This window comes from Erpetoichthys calabaricus, chromosome 1, assembly GCF_900747795.2.
Source record: "Erpetoichthys calabaricus chromosome 1, fErpCal1.3, whole genome shotgun sequence".
NCBI classification, from domain to species: Eukaryota; Metazoa; Chordata; class Cladistia; order Polypteriformes; family Polypteridae; genus Erpetoichthys; species Erpetoichthys calabaricus.
Genome location: NC_041394.2, coordinates 1,275,072 through 1,291,542, shown reverse-complemented (window position 1 = coordinate 1,291,542; position 16,471 = coordinate 1,275,072). Strand labels below are relative to the sequence as shown.

General features: G+C 49.8%; 1 protein-coding gene across 1 annotated transcript in view; it reads left to right on the top strand.

The window, feature by feature from the left end:
- Nucleotides 1-12,828, top strand: part of LOC114646950 (F-box only protein 2-like) — a 54,976-nt gene extending 42,148 nt beyond the window's left edge. The window contains exons 4-6 of the mRNA XM_028795381.2: nucleotides 6,530-6,625; nucleotides 10,755-10,893; nucleotides 12,207-12,828. Of these exons, the coding sequence (XP_028651214.1) occupies nucleotides 6,530-6,625; nucleotides 10,755-10,893; nucleotides 12,207-12,359 (388 nt within the window). The 3' untranslated portion in view covers nucleotides 12,360-12,828. The remainder of the gene's footprint in view (nucleotides 1-6,529; nucleotides 6,626-10,754; nucleotides 10,894-12,206) is intronic.
- The last annotated feature ends 3,643 nt before the right edge of the window (nucleotides 12,829-16,471 follow it).

The following is a 16,471-nucleotide window of genomic DNA, read 5'->3' as shown; positions in this document are numbered from 1 at the left end:
AGACGAGACAGTTCTCTGAGGGGCTCCAAGATGACAAACCACCTTTACTGACACACAGTCCCTCAGCCTCACACACTGCTGAAGTTAGTCAGGTGGTCTATGATCCAGGAGATTGTGGGGGCATCAGGATTCAAAGCTTTGAACTTTTATTCCCAGTTGATGAGGCACAATTGTGTTAAAGGCACTGGAAAAGTGAAAAAACACAAGCCTGACTGTGGTGCCAGCTTTGTCCAAGTGGGAGTAGGCACTGTGGAACATGGAGATGAGAGCATTCACCACACCAACACGTGTCTGATAGGCAAACTGCACAGGATCCAGACATTCTGAAACCAGGGGTCACAGCTGTGTTAGGAACACCTTCTCAGTGGTCTTCATGATGTATGAAATAAGAGCAACTGGTCCTTGACATCACTGGAATGTCTTTCTTTGGCACTGGGACCACCTAGGAAGTTTTCCACAAGTGGAGAACCTTCTGAAAATTCAGGAAAAGGGAGGACAGGTGTTGAAGGAGCCCGCAGAGCTGACTGGCACATGTTTTCAGTACCCTGGGGTAGATTCTACCCGGCCCCAAAGCCATTGTTTGTGCAGAGTGTGCCCAGCTCTCTCCTTGCTTGATCAGCAGAGACACAGTCCAGGGAGTGGAGGGGACTGGAGATCACAGGTGTGATGTCATTGTACGGGAAGGTCACGTCGGGCGGAGATGGCAGTTGGGATTCCAGAACCTTCACAGCTTGTACAACGAGGTAGCATCTTTAGGGGAGGCGCTGCCCTGACAGCTGAGTCAAACCTGATGAAGAACTCAGTCAGTTCATTAGCTCTGCTCTTGTTCCCTTCCTCTCCGAGGTCACATCCACTGATAGTCCTCATCCCATCCACACTTCCTTCATCTTGGTTTGCTGTAACTTGTGCTCGTTTGTCTCTGTGGTGGGCTTTCCCTGCAGGAGCTGCTTCTTCAGTGCTGATTGCACCTGCTTCATGTCCTCCTTTTCTCCAGACTTGAAGCTGCTGCTTCTTCTTCTTTTTATTTCATACATATATTTTGTCTTTCCCTGTTTTAACTGAATGTGGACCACCCTCTGAACCCCCCAAAAACCATTGAGCGTGTTTTTGTCCACCCCCCTCCATTACTACCTCACCAGAATTCAATAAATCATTAATGGAGGACGTGTTTGTCTATCTGTCTGCTCCACAAGGCTGGCAGCACTGTGAGGGTTTGGTTGTTTGATTTCTCCAGTGACCATCCAGCCATCCCTGTTAAGGGGTCAATTCAGAGATCTGCAGGCAGATGAGCCTATAATGTCCAAGATAATGGTCAATCTACCAAGCACACCACAGTTTGTGAGACCTTTGGACTGTGTGACCAACACTGGAACAGGCCTGTCACCTCTCTTCACCTTGTACACCTCAGACTAGAGATATAACAGCAGGTCGGGGCACCTGAGGAAATTCTCAGATGATTCTCGAGTAACGGGGTCTATCAATAAGGGGGATGAGACAGAGGAGAGGAGTCAGGGGGGAGAGCTTTGAGAATTGCCTTCACCTCGACATCAGCAAAACCAAGGAACTGATTATGGACTTTCATGGCACCGAGGACCCTCCATGTCCAACCACTATTCCGGGAGTGGGTGGTGCGCTGATACAAAAACTTGGTGGTCCACACCATCGACAGGTTACACTGGTCTCGTAACATCATACTCACAGTACCAAGAGACAGCCCTGTGAAGATGCCCAGTGCCCACCTTCAGCCCCCAAGAAGGCCAATCCCAAACCACTCCCCGGAAGGTGGAGGCTCCTGCTGATGAGATCTTTGCTTCCTGGCACTCGGTCAGACTGGCACAGAGCTGTTTTAGGTGGCATGAGCAAGTTTCTTTTTTTTTTTGCTTTCATTTGGTGGCTTGCAGATTAAAGTGGATAACCTGCTTGGTGCTCCATCTTTCCCTCCTGTCCCACACACAAGCTCTTTGGTGTTTTTGGTGATTTTTGCTACCAGGCCGTATCTGAAGCCTTGTGGCCTAGTTCTCAGGGTAAGCCTGGGGCCTGAGTTTGGTGAAGCTCAGCAGTCTCATCACAGGTGTCCTCCCAGCAGCCCTTGGCTGGCCTTCCTCTCTTTTCTCAAAACTGCTCCAGGAATGGGAGAACCTGAGCGGCCTGCTCTGGAGTAGCCATCACTGGGTAGGCAGGCACTCTCACTTCAGCAGGGGCACATGCCAACCACAACAGCCTGGTGAAAGGAGCCAGAAAGTCGTCTTCTTCTTCACCTTCACCTTCACTTTCAGTTCTTTTGTGATCCACAGTTTGCTGCTCCACATGTTTGAAATTGCGCACTCTTGTACTCCATAATTTGGGTCCTAATCTTTATGGAAACCCAAACAGGACTTATAAAATATACAAACATAGAAATGTCCATCACGCCAGCGCACAACTGAAATGACAAAGTGAGACGTCAGAAACAGGATTCCCGGAGCTAAACGTTCCTTCAGAAGACGTCGTGTAAGTCACCGGTTTAAGGCCGCTGTGCGCCTCCATCCTATATAGGACTTAACCGCACAGGAGGAAGTGCAGAGCGAGGCTGGATTTGGGTTCCAGAACTTGAGAGGGAAAACAGAAGGAGAAAACGGGGAGGGAGAGAAGTCTGAAATGATGGCTGCCATCAGGCCCCCTGTTAGGAAGTCATTGGGGGGACCAGACGGGTGAAGTGGGATCGACGAGCTCACACTTCTTCCTAAACTCTGCGTTTATGATAATGCTGTCTTATTTATAGAAGACGGGCACACACTTGGAATATGAAAGGACTCGACGCAGCCTTTGAAGGTTTGTTTTGCTCAGAGTCATGTGGTTTGTGTATGAGGGGCTCGGAGAATCACTGAGAAGAAACAAAAATAAATACAAACAAACAGAATGCCTTCAAGGCTGAGCGTGTGAGTCGAGTGCGCCGCTTCACATTGTTGTTGTCATCGTGCATCAAAGCAGCTCGGCTGGCTCTCCATCTGTTGAACCCGCGCAGCGTCTGACGCGTCGGCCTGAACGCTAGCGAGATGAGCCGCTCCTGGCCTGCGGCATTTGTGTTTCATCACACTGTTGGTACGTCTTGCATGTCTCTCAAGATTTAAAAACAGGCTTTGTTCAAGAAGAAAAGCCCCAAGGCTCAAGTGATGCTAAGGACCAAACACAAGAAGCAGGCTTCATGGCCCACACCAGTCCTGATACACCCCAATTGTACAGGAGAAGCGTCACATGTCATTCAGCCACTTGTCTGTATAATTGCTAATGTCACCACCAGAGGGCTCCTAACTGCACAGAAATGACTCAAAATGCCACCTAGAGGGGGAAAGCCGTCAAACCCCAGATAGAAATGACAGAGCAGGCACAGGACCTTCATAAACTGCAGACTTACTTCACATTAAAAGCTCTTCTTATACAGGGAGCTCCACGGAGCAAAAGAGGCGAAGCGGGAATTGTCTGAAGTCCAAAGGGAACAGTCCAAAAAAAAAGAGCAGGGGTTCAAAGTCCAGTTAAATACACAGAGGCACGATACATCACTCACTAAATCCACCCAGCGCAGTCTGTGATGGGCAGGTGGCCCACAAAACACAAGGAACAAAACAGAACAGAAACCAAAGGAATAAGAAACATGCGTCACGCATGCTCATCAGGGGGTCTCCTTCCAGGCTCGTCTGAGGTAAGAGATGCAGTACTACTCCAGGGCACAAGGGGGTGCTGCCACTAGTTGTATCGTCTCTTTCTCCATCCACAGCTCCTTGAAGCCACCTAATGAGGCAAACTGACTCCACCCCTAAAACCGAGGCACTCCCAGAAGGTGGGGTCACATTTTAGAAGGGTGGAGCCGGACCCCCAAAAGGACTGGCCCACCGAGCTAATCTGTTACCTTGAAGGCAAAGCCACCTATGACTTTTGGGTGCCGTCGAGCACCATTGTCTGCCTGTTTATGATGCCTTATTAAAAGGGGTGACCCGGTTGGCACCCCAACATTTTTTGGACTCCACCACACACAGAAGGACTAAGAGCGGAGACCACGATTAACATCAACAAAAGAATCCGAAATGCGACTGATCAAGGAATCTGAACACCCCTGACACATAGTCAACGTTGTCCCCCGATGTCAGAACCCACCTCAGGGATATTAAAGCTGGGGTGGCAGAGTCCTCCTGTATCTTTGTCATTTCCTTCACTGGTGCCAGGTTTCAGTATCATGATGGGCAGGTTCTGCGCCTCGTTGGAACGGCTTGAGATTTTCCTCCAAAGCAAAGCCGGCGATGTGCGGCCGAGATACGCCTGGCAGTCGTGTGACGGCGTCAGGCTGCCATCTTTGTGTCTAAATGGAAAAACGATTGGAGTCAAGTGGAGAACAAGACAAGCCCCCTAAGTAGAATGCAGCAGCTGTCGGTGTCCCTGCCAGGGGACATCAGGTGGAAGTCACTTAAGCCTTCTGCTCTGGTGGTCCAGAATAGCACCACGGGGATGGGGACGGGGGGCATCGATTGTGTGGTTCAGCACTGACGTTCGGTCCTCTCATGTGCGAGAAACTAAACAAACCTACAGAAAGCCTTTTGACGAGTGCCTGCTCTGTTTCAGCCAGGGTTCTTCCTCGGGCTCGGGTTCAAATAGTCGCTAATACGTCCGTCAGTCTTCAATTTTGATTGTGTGTGTGTGTGTGTGTGTGTGTGTGTGTGTGTGTGTGAGCTGACCTTCGTATCTTCTGTGTCCTGTGGGCGAGGCCACCTGCCCATCAACCCCAGATTCTGACTGTCGTCCTCCCAATAAGGCTGGAGGGTCTCCCACAGGTCCTGGTGGTCCATTGGGAATGCACTCTGCAGTTGCTGACTTCTGGGGTCTTTTGCTGTACTGAATTTTTTTTTTGGATTTTGAGCCATTGTTGTGCATTTTGACTCTTCTTGGGGTCTTTGATGGTGTAAAGAAGGCAGAAAAAGGTTTGGGGAACCCCCCCCCCCCATATTGTACAGCATACAAAGTAAAACAACTCAAAGTTTCAATAAATGGCTCCAGAGCAACGTGTCCAATAAAAGGGACAACTAAACACAAAAGGAGTTGGGCTTTTATAAAAGCCAGAGGTGGGGGTCCAATAATTGGGACCTCGGTGGGAGGCGGAGTTAGGCAAGGGAAACAGGAAGTGTTCTGTGTTGGCTTCCCTTCTGTAGGAGAAGGAGAGGAACGGTTGGCACACTCCCTTGGCTAAGCCCTTCGCCCGCCTCCCAAGCACACGTGGGTGACAATGGCCTTGGACTGCCTTGCTGTTTAACGGATCCTTTGAAAGTAAACCTTTTATTTTATGGACACCCGACGTGACCCTCTGTTGTGTATCTTGCCAGGGTTTTTGATGAAATTTTCCCCCTCTAGCGGTCACTTTGTGAAGTGCGTTTGGGACTCCCAGTCATTGCAGTTTTTGTTGTGTTGGTGACTCTTTCCAGACATGTCACACTAAGGACGTGTACCACATCTGCATCAGTACGGACGTGGACACCAGACACGCCTTTCCTGCCGCGTTTGTGCTGCCGTTTCGGTATTTTCATGTTTCTGTTACACGTGGTAACGTTTTTTTCTTGATGAAATAATTCACCATTTTTGACTCATTTTTCAGGTAGTACACAAAACACTAAAGGGGCTCCACCAAAATCACACTTCTAACGCAACTGGTCCTTCTAGTGGAGGATTATAAATGACGTCTAAACTCGGACGAGATCCACCTAATGGCTCCGACTATCCACTGAGGTCAAGTCTGGAGGCAGCACTTCAGATTTTGGACTCAGTTTGCTGTCGTTTAACTGCACACGTCGGCGGTCACACAACGGCAGTTTGTCAGTTCCAAACGTTGGCTATGAGTTGTCACTTCCACTCTCATCTCCTGCTCTCATTTTTTCAGTAAGCCATCGTGACCTGTAGGGGGTGCCACAGAGCCCCAGACATTTATTACACACACAATTAGAGTTTCTTCCTTTTCCCCCACTTCTCCCAGGTGACCTTTGTCCTCTTCCACCCGATGCCATCTTGCTTGGGTGAAGCAGTGTGCACCCCCTCTTTAGAAATGACCTGGGAGTACTTCTGATGCCAGGAGTTTGTCTGCAGGAAGCAGTTCTGGGTCACATGGAAGCCCCACAAAGTAAAGGTCATCACTCTCTGCAGCACCCACAGAAGCCATCAGGGCTTCCCCACTGGACTACAGTTCCCAGCATGCCCTGTGGGTGTCCTTTCGTGTACTGAGGCCCAGGGATGCTACCGCCTAGTGTGTTGGGGGAGCAAGTGGTCCTGACAGGTTGTCTCCTTTCCTGTCCTTCCATTATGCTGCTCTTCAATACGCACTTCTGGATTGTCACCTCCCGCCAGCCTGCAATGTGCTGCCAGTCTTCTTGGCCTCTCAGTAGCTTTTCCCCCTTGCCAAGTAAAGGGATGCCAGCCCATGCCCGTTGTCCATCACATCATCCACACAAGACAGTTGGCAGCTACCCAACAAGCACATCCTGCCCTCGATTAATGGATCCTCTTCTCATTCTAGCTGGAGCGTCAAGTCTCAGACCATCGACCTGATCGAGGAGGGCCTGTGCAAGAAAGTCCTGGATGAATACCAGCCGGAGATCGCCATTTCTGACTGGTAAGTTCTCACTCTCCCTTTGCATGTCTTTTGTCCTGATCTGGGCGCTGACCATCACGTCTAAGGCTGAGGAGTCCGAGTGACCTCTTCACTATGCCACGTGCTGCCCACGAAGGTCTCTGAGACGAAAGCACAGTTTTAGCATTTAAATGACAGCGAGAAATGCTTTAAATCAGCGCACTGAGGTGTTAGTGAACCTGACTGGCACTTCTGCAGTTGGCATCCCGACTTGCTGATCAGTTGAATGGATGAGCCCGAGTTGCCCTCACTAGGATTATCAAATGCACAGCGGCCGCTCTTTACGTCCCACCTTCCCATTTTTTTTTAACATCATTTGCTGTCAGGTCCGCTGCCCTCTGCCTCCAGTCCTCACCATCTGACATGCCACCCTGTTACGGGTTTAGCCTTTCTGTGCCCGCTTTTATCTTTATTTTTGTCATTTTTTTCCTTGCTCCCATTTTAATGTTTTCCTTTATTTATTTCCATTTTCACCCAATCCCTGACACTTTGTCATGTCCCTTGTCCTTCTAAATGGTTGACAGCCCTCGGGTGCTGCAGTTACTTGTGGGCTGCTTAATTCACAGGCTGTCGTGGCTTGTAGAACAAAGGAACGAATGAACAAAGAAAAGAAAGGAAATCCAGAATGTGGTCCTTGTTGTCCTGCACACCGAGTTCAGCGAATGTTTTACTTGTGTGTGCCAATCAACGTGCCATGATTGCCAAGCAGAATGACTTTCTTCTACCTTATTGCTCATTGAGTCAGTAGTGTACAGTTCAACGCCTTGGCCACTAGGGGGCCACTCTGCCCTCTGACCTTGTCCCTCATTGGCTCAGTAAATTCAAACTGAATGTCTTGACCACTAGAGGGCCTTACAGCCCAGTGAGTCAGCAGTTTAAAATTCCCTGACTTGGCCACTAGGGGGTCTCATTGTGAAAAGAGAAGACCCACTTATGGGTTTAATGGGGTCTTGTGTGCGGAATGTGCTAATGAACACGGAACACGTCACCACGTCTCCTCTCTTATGGCGTGACGCATGTGATGTCAACACCACCGACGTCATTTCAGATTTCTTCACCAATTCTGATTCAGGTAATGTGAACGTGGCGCTGGTGCTGCCCACTGGCTTCATGCTTTACACTCACTGAGGTTGAAGCCCTCCCAAGGCAGGCGGCCATTAAGCTGGACGTGTCTTGATTTTGACTCTCGTAACTCGGGACAGGGAAGAGTCCACAGGCTCGTTGAAAACAGCTGGCACATACCACACTGTGACGTGCAGGTGAAGCTTCTCATGGTGTCCACTAAATGAAATCAAACCATCCTCTCGCCAAACTAGAAATGTGAAACGGGAAATCGGAATCGTAAGCTGGGAAGTTACGGTCAGAGCACCAAAAATGAAAATACCGATAGGCACACGTTAAGTCGTTTAGTTTTATCCAAACACACACATCAAAATGGCGCATAATACGACCCTTTATGACGTCACGTGACCACACGCCCAGGGAATTCTGGGAGATTGTAACGTAAAATTCACAAAGATGGCACCGCCTGTCAATATACAAAACGGCAACACGATAAGTAAAAATGGATCTTAATCTAAGATTGGACAAAATGAATGTTTGATTCGTATTCTTCAACCTCAGAGACCCCATAATAGCCACCAAAGGGGGTCCCAAATATTCCCTTGGGAAAGCACAAGTAAAAGTTAACAAACAACACCAAGCCCAATACTCAAGGTTTTTAAAATCGGGGGGACAAGGCTGAAAATAAAAAATCTGAAAAGTCAATGAGGAGCCCCCCCTGTGCCAGCCTCCTGCCGAGACCACCGCCATCATTCCTTCGGCCTGTTCTGTACGTGCAGATAGGTGCTGGTGACCGGTCACTGATTTCTGCTCCGTATTTTACGTTGTCATTTTTTAGCGTCTCGCCGATGACGCCATTTTGAGCCCCGCCTCTTTCTTTTCTTGTTACCCATGATGCTTGTTGCTGGCCACTGTTATGATCCGTTTTGTTTCGTAGCCGCCCTTTACATCTTTTGTAATTATTGTTCGTCCCATTTGGGCTTTTTAAATACGAGGATTTCCAGTTTCTACTCCGTTTTTGCAAATAAAGTTTATTTCACGTTGTTGAAATATTTTCAGCCTCCTCCCGTAAAGCCGTAAATATTTTATTTTTCATGGGCTCTGCCATTTTATCCCTGTCATCACAGCGTAAGAAAAGAAAACTCAGGACGTGTGAGGTGTGAGGCGTATAAAGGTCAGGTCAAGATCAAGATTGAAGATAAACCTCTAAAAGTCGTGAGCGCCATTCTTGTCTTCTTACGCTGTGGCGTGACTGAAGGTGGCACTGTGTGCGATGCCCTAACCGCATAACTTTTAAAGATGACGTCTCGCTAACATTGGCGTCCTCATTGGCTATTTAGGGAAAGTCGAGAAGTGCAGCGGATTAGCAAGGAGGAAGTGAGGACAGCGATAAAGAGGATGAGGAATGGGAAGGCCGTTGGTCCAGATGACGTACCTGTGAAGCGTGGAGGTGTTTAGGTGAGACGGCACTGGAGTTTTTAATGGAATCTTGGAAAGTGAGAGGAGGCCTGAGGAGTGGAGAAGAAGTGGACTGGTGGACCGATATTTAAGAATAAGGGGGATGTGCAGGACTGCAGTAACTACAGGAGGATAAAAGTGATGAGCCACAGCATGAAGTTATAGGAAAGAGTAGTGGAAGAAGTGAGGTGATGATCAGTGAGCAGCAGGATGGTTTCATGCCAAGAAAGACCACCACAGATGAGATGTTTGCTCTGAGGATGTTGATGGAGAAGTTTAGAGAAGACCAGAAGGAGTCGCATTGCGTCTTTGAGGACCTGAGAAAGCAGATGACAGGGTGACTGAGAGGAGCTGTGGTGTTGGATGAGGAAGTCAAGAGTGACAGAGAAGTACGTGAGAGTTGTACAGGATATGTACGAGAGAAGTGTGACCGTGGTGAGGTCTGCGGTGGGAGTGACGGAGGTGGGATGACATCAGGGATCGGCTCTGAGCCCTTTCTTATTGGCAATGGTGATGGACAGACGAGATTAGACAGGAGTCCCCATGGACTGTGATGTTTGCTGATGACATTGTGATCTGCAGGTTGAGGAGACCCTGGAGAGGTGGAGATATGAGAGGAGAGGAATGAAGGTCAGTAGGACCACCAAGACAGAATCCATGTGTGTGAATGAGAGGGAGGTCAGTGGAATGGTGAGGATGAGGGAGTAGAGTTGGCGAACGTGGAGGACTTTAAATACTTGGGATCAACAGTACAGAGTAATGGGGATTGTGAAAGAGAGGTGAAGAAGAGAGTGCAGGCAGGGTGGAGTGGGTGAAGAAGAGTGTCAGGAGTGATTTGCGACAGACGGGTATCAGCAAAAGTAAAAGGGTAGGTCTACAGGACGGTAGTGAGACCAGCTATGTTATATGGGCTGGAGACGGTGGCACAGGAGACAGAGCTGGAGGTGGCAGAGTTAAAGATGCCAAGATTTGCATTGAGTGTGACGAGGATGGACAGGATTAGAAGTGAGGACATTAGAGGGTCAGCTCAGGTGGGATTGCGTTGCGTTGGTTTGGAGCTGTGCAGGGGAGAAGGGTTCTAAGGATAGAGCTGCCAGGCAAGAGGAGAAGAGGAAGACCTAAGAGGAGGTCTATGGATGTGCCGAGAGGGGACATGCAGGTGGTGGGTGTGACAGAAGAAGCTGTTACAGGACAGGAAGAGATGGGCACTGATGATCCACTGCGCTGACCCCAAATAATAAAGAAGTTTGAAGGCTGAGACTTTCAATCCATGGGTTTTGATTACCGAGTTGTGCTTTTCAGGTTTGCTGGTTTTGACCTCGGGGTCCCTCTTGGTGTCTTCTCATCCCGGTCCATGCTGTGTGACCCTCATCTGCTTACTCTCGTCACATCTGGACCCCCCATCCAGGATTTTCATGAGAGTCTCATGCCACAATCCAGACTCTCAAGGGGTCTGTGAATTGAGAGAGTGCCCTGAGGTGGGCTGGCCTCCTCCTGCAGCCTCATGCCCATTCCTGACCAGCGGCTTTAGATGGCCCGATGCTGACCACTGTGCGCCCCCCCCCCCATGCTGTGTTGTTCTGTCTTTCAGGTACTCAGCATACATTCCGTGGGGAGGAGAGTACAAAATGACGGCGAAGCTCCTGGGCCACAACCAGCGGCAAGTCATTCAGGAGTTCCACACGGAAGGCCTAATTCCAGGAAACCAGCCTGAGCAGTGCTGGGTACAGGTGGGGGTCCATCACGCCTGGCTCCACTCTGCCAAGGGGTCTTTCTCTCGCTTCACTGCTTCTGTTTTTGAGTGATGTGTTGAATTTCTCAATTCTCTGCTCGGCGGTCCTGCTTGTGTGCCGTGGATTAGACGGATTCTGGAATTCTCTTTTATTGATGGTCGCCATGTGGGCAGGAATTACAGAATTGGTGGTCTGTCTGGACATCCACAGCGTTTGTGGTTATTACATCCATTTTCATATTTATGTTGGGTTGAGTGCGCTGTTAACGTTTACCGTTATGTGGCGATGCCATCTTAGTTTTATTTTAGAGTCCAGATGCCTGGTGTCATCTCGGTGGTCTATCCTAGAATTCCTTGGAATATGCAATGTCTGCTAGGATAAGATGTCACCCCTGACCATCCCATGACTATCTGAGATGGAGGGACATCATTGGCTAGTTGTCGTTGTATTCCTGGTTGAAATTAAAATGGCTCCTGAGCTCTGCTTGGCCATTCTGTAAGTGACGACAGCTCAGGGTGACTTTCTAGAACTTTCCGCACCACTCAGAACGCAGACAGGAGGAGAAGCCACTTCAGACACCACCAATGTGTAGCACCCACCTGGGTGATGCCAATGGCAGCCATTTTGTGCCAGTGGCTCTTAAGGCTGATTTATACTTCTGCGTGGCACCATGCTGTGGGCACACGCCTGGCCAGTAGGTGGCGATGTTTGTAGCACACAAGACAAGCGAATGATCCGCATTTTCAGAAAGTGCACAGTTAACCAAACTGACCAATCAGAGTCAAGGGGTGTGCGGAGGGTCCGCATTGATGTGTCACAGTTTAGAGGAGGTGCGTGCCAGGCTGTGCCACAGCTTTATGGTGGTGAAGTCATAAGAGAGAATTAGCCAATAAGGGACAGGGGGTCAGACTGGACAGGGTCATGGTGGGCAGTGTAGCCAGGGTGTCTCTTTTTGAAGGTTGCCCAGGGAGCTTTTATGATTACAGAGAGTCAGGACTTTGGTTTTATGTCTCATCTGAAGGATGGCGCCAGTTTTACAGCGCTGGGGCATTGAGGAGGGTCCACACACAGACCACAGGGTACCCAGCGAAGGATGCCGTACATCAATCACCTAAATATGTGGGTGGACATTTTGTGAACACACAGACCTGAGTGGGTTTAATGGAGGACTGCATTTGTGGTCATGCCCGTTTGTGCCAACATGGTACTCACAGGGTCTCACAGTGACTCGTGTCCGTCCCCACGGGCCTCACTTTCTGGTGGCTGTCCTCCTCCCTGTGTTTCTGATTGTGACTTTATTTGTCTTGCAGGTCCAACACGTGTTCACCGACTATGGCACCGGAGTGCGCTACGTCAAGTTTCAACACATGGCAAAGGACATCCTGTACTGGAAAGGTCACTATGGGGCTTGGGTCACTAACTCCTCCGTGACAGTGCGCTTGAGGACGGCCCCCCAGAAGTAAAGGAGTCGCTTGTCGGCCTCAGTGCCCTTGGCGGGGCTCTCTGTACGCGCTGAGTCTGCTTCTGCATGGGGGCGCTGGGCATCTTATCAGGTGTTAGTCAGCGTGGTGCCAAGGGAGAGCAATTGGGGTGCTGAGCACATTAAACTCTTCCTGCTTGAGCTCTTGACATTTAACAAAGCGGGCATGGCAGAGAGAAGCTGCAACTGACTGTCCGACGGGAGGCTGTGCCCACCGCCCTCACTGACCCTGAGTTTGCCCAGCTTATGAGGGGTAGCTGCTTGACTGCTTTGTGCTTGCACTGGGGATCTCGTGTCCCTCTAAAGGGCAGACTTAGGCCCAGACTTAACAGGGCAGGGGAGTGCCAACTTACTGCATGCGATGCCCTTCTTATGATTCCTGCTTCTCTTCCTTCTCTTTGATTTTTCTGTTTTCTTTTTTTATTAAATATTTTATGATTTTCAATGCAAAACATCTTTTTCATCTTTTTTCTTTTTCAGTTCTTGTGTTTTTCTCATTTATGATCTTGATATTTATTGGTCAGTTTGTTGTTTACCTTTTGGTTTCTGAGCTGTGAGGCCTAGGGCCGCTGCAGGGCCAATGGCTCCCCTCGCCCTCACCAGGTGGTCCCCCCGCCGTTTCATTTTGGGTTTCTTGGTTTTCATGCCACTTCTTTTCAGGTTTTGATTTTGCCGTTTGATGCCAACTTGGCTTTGGTTTGCTTTGACGTTCTCTTTGTGTATCTCTCTATTATAAAAATAAAATCCTGAGAGGGAGACTAGGGAGACGAGACGTGATCTTCTCGGAAGACAATTTGACGTCCCGCGAGAGACCAGGCAGTGAGACCGCGTTTAAAACAAGTTCACGGACATCTAAGCCAGCAGTTGTTGGAATGGCTTTGGCAGAGACGCTTCATGTGCTGCCAGCTGTTAAAACAACGACAAGCAGAACACGCAGCTTGCCAGCAGCGACAAGCCAGCAGCTGATCCGATGGCATCTCCTTAGCGTGCGTTCCGCCCCCCCTTTCATTTATTAAAATTTGACTTTGTATTCTGGGGCCAGGGGTTTTAAGAGCCCCCCCCCCCCACAAGTCAGATCAAGTCAAACCACCCCCCCCCCCCGGGGTGTTGTCAGTTGTCTTCATTACAGTGAACAATAGGGACCTGCCAACCTGGGCATGATGTGCAACGTCTGCATTGTGACCTGTAGGGGGCGTCTTAGGTCCCCAAACCCCCACACAACTTCACCACAGCAGTCAGGGGTTCAAATAAACTCACTTTAGGAAAAACAAAATGCCATCTCAGAGGCTTCTTTACATTAAATGCCCCCATCTTCCTCCTCCTCTCCCTCTTACTTTATTCCTTCTTTCTTTTCTCCTCCACTCACCCAGGTGAGGCGGTGGGCTGCCTTTAACCCGGACCTGGGAGTACTTTAAGTGAGGAAGCACATTTGACCCTCCGTCTGACAGGTGATCCTCCGCCCCACGTCACCCTCTCGTATTCCCCCCTTAAGGACCCCACCAGGGCTGCCCTCCAGAACTCCCATACAGCCAGGTGGGGGTCCAAACTGAAGAGATGTCAAGGGGATTCTGCCACCCAGTGAGAACACCCGTCCTTCCATTCTATCTTCCCAACTGGGAATGGGGACACCAACTGTCCCAGCTGGCACTCCCATCCACTGGTGTTGTCTGTCCTGATCCCCCATGCCAGCTGGAATGTCAGTCCATCATTACCCGCCATCACAATACACACACACACACTCTATAGACAGCACTTTATTAGGTACACCCTGCTAGTCCCCGGTTGGACCCCCTTTTGTCTTCAGAATTGCCATAATTCTTCATGGCGTAGATTCACCAAGGTGCTGGAAGCATTCCTCAGGGATTTTGGCCCACATTGACATGATGGCATCACACAGGTGCTGCAGATTAGTTGGCCGCACATCCATGATGTGAATCTCCCGTCCCAGCACATCCCAAAGGTGCTCTACTGGACTGAGATCATGCTGACCATGGATGCCATTGGAGTCCAGTGAGCTCATCGTCACTTTCAAGAGACCAGTTGGAGATGATCTGAGCTTTGTGACACGGCGCGTCATCCTGCTGGAAGTGGCCATCAGAAGATGGCAGTCATAAAGGGATAGAACCATTCTCAGGTAGGCTGTGGCATTTAAATGATGCTCAGTGGGTACTAAGGGACCGAAAGTGTGCTAAGAAAATACCCCCCCACACACACCATCCCACCACCAGCAGCAGCACCAGGCTGCACCACTGATACGAGGTGGGACTGAGCCCTGCTTTTCACCATCCGAATGTCGTAGCAGAAATTGCGACTCCTCAGACCAGGTGACGTTTTTCCGAACTTCTATTGGCCAATTCTGGTGACTCCATGTGACTTGTAGCCTCGGCTGACTGTTCTTAGCTGTCAGGAGTGGCGCCCTGGGTGGTCTCCTCCTGCTGTAGCCCTCCTGCTGCTTTGAGGTTCGACGTGTTGTGTGTTCAGAGCTGCTCTTCTGCACACCTCAGTTGTAACAAGTGCTCCTCTGAGTTCCTGTCACCTTTCTGTCAGCTCACACCAGTCCACCCATTCACCTCTGACCTCTGGCATCAACAAGGAACTGCCACCCACTGGACATTTTCCCTTTTTTGGACCACCCTCTGCAAATCCTACAGAAGGTTTTGTGCATGAAAATCCCAGTAGGTCAGCAGTTTGTGAAATCCTCCGACCAGCCTGTCTGGCCCTAACAACTATGTCACCACATTCAGAGTCACTTCGGTCCCCTGTCCTCCCCATTCTGATGCTCGTTCTGCACTTCAACAGGTGGTCTTGACATGGTCTCCAGGCCCAAATGCATTGAGTTACTGCCCTGTGATTGGCTGATTAGATATTTGTGTTAAGAAGCAGTTGAACAGGTGTACCTAATAAAGTGGCCGGTGAGTGCGTATACTGTGCAATATAATGGGGGGGACAACATTAAAGTATGGGGGTCCGTTGAATATCCCTGTTTAATGGCAATCCAAAATAAGTCAAAGTACAAGGAGCACATGTTCTGAGTTGTGGCCTGTCAAACCCAAGTTTCTACTGCGACGGTCTGCCACCATCACAGGTGGGTTCAGTGGCGAATGGCGACCTCCGTTTGGGGCCTGGAGTGGAAGGGGCGGGGCTTCTAGAGCAGGCGTGGATGTGATGTCACGGGTCCTCCCACTGACTCTCCGCCCACACACTTCCCGCCTGTTTGAAGCCATCAAGATGCTCCACCAGGTGTGTGTGTGCCTAGCAAAATGTCTACAGGTAAATGTATAGCGCCTTTACTTTATACACCGATCGCATCACCAAAGCCCAACTGACCAATCAGGTTGCTCCAAGGGTCTGGACACACACCGACCATAGCGTTTTATTACATAGAAGATTAAAGCACTGATAGAAGTGTTGAGACCCTCTACTTAGAGCTCAGGCTGAAGCCCCAAGGCCTGCCATTCCAGCTGGGAGTCTTCTTGGGGCCAACCTGGCAAATGCCACCCACATGGATTTGAGGTTTTTCTTCCAGACTTCTCTGTCAGACTGGATGGAGACCACCAGTGGACAGCTAGTTTCAGGTCTCTCCAGAGATGTTTGACTGGATTAAACTCGAGACCATTCCCAACGTTGACCCTAAGGCCCTCCTGTTGGAAGGAGAACATTTGGCCCAGTCTGAGGTCCTGAGCGCTCTGAGCAGGTTGGTATTAAGGGTGTCTCAGGGCTTTGCTCCATTCAGCTACCCTGACTGGTCACCCAGTGGTGCCACCACCTTGCGTCCAGTTTTAACTGGTATTGCCCAGACAGTGGTGCCACCACTATGCTTCCCCTTCTAACTATTATGCCCTGGCAGTGATACCACCACCATGCTTCCCCTTCTAAATGGTATTGCCCAGGCAGTATGCCACCACCTTGCTTCCCCTTCTAACTGGTATTGCCAAGGCAGTGGTGCTACCACCATGTTTCCCCTTCTAACTGGTATTTCCCAAGCAGTGGTGCCACCACTATGCCTCTGCTTCTAACTGGCATTGCCCAGGCAGTGGTGCCAGCACCATGCTTCCCCTTCTAACTGTTTTTGCCCAGGCAGTGATGCCACCACCA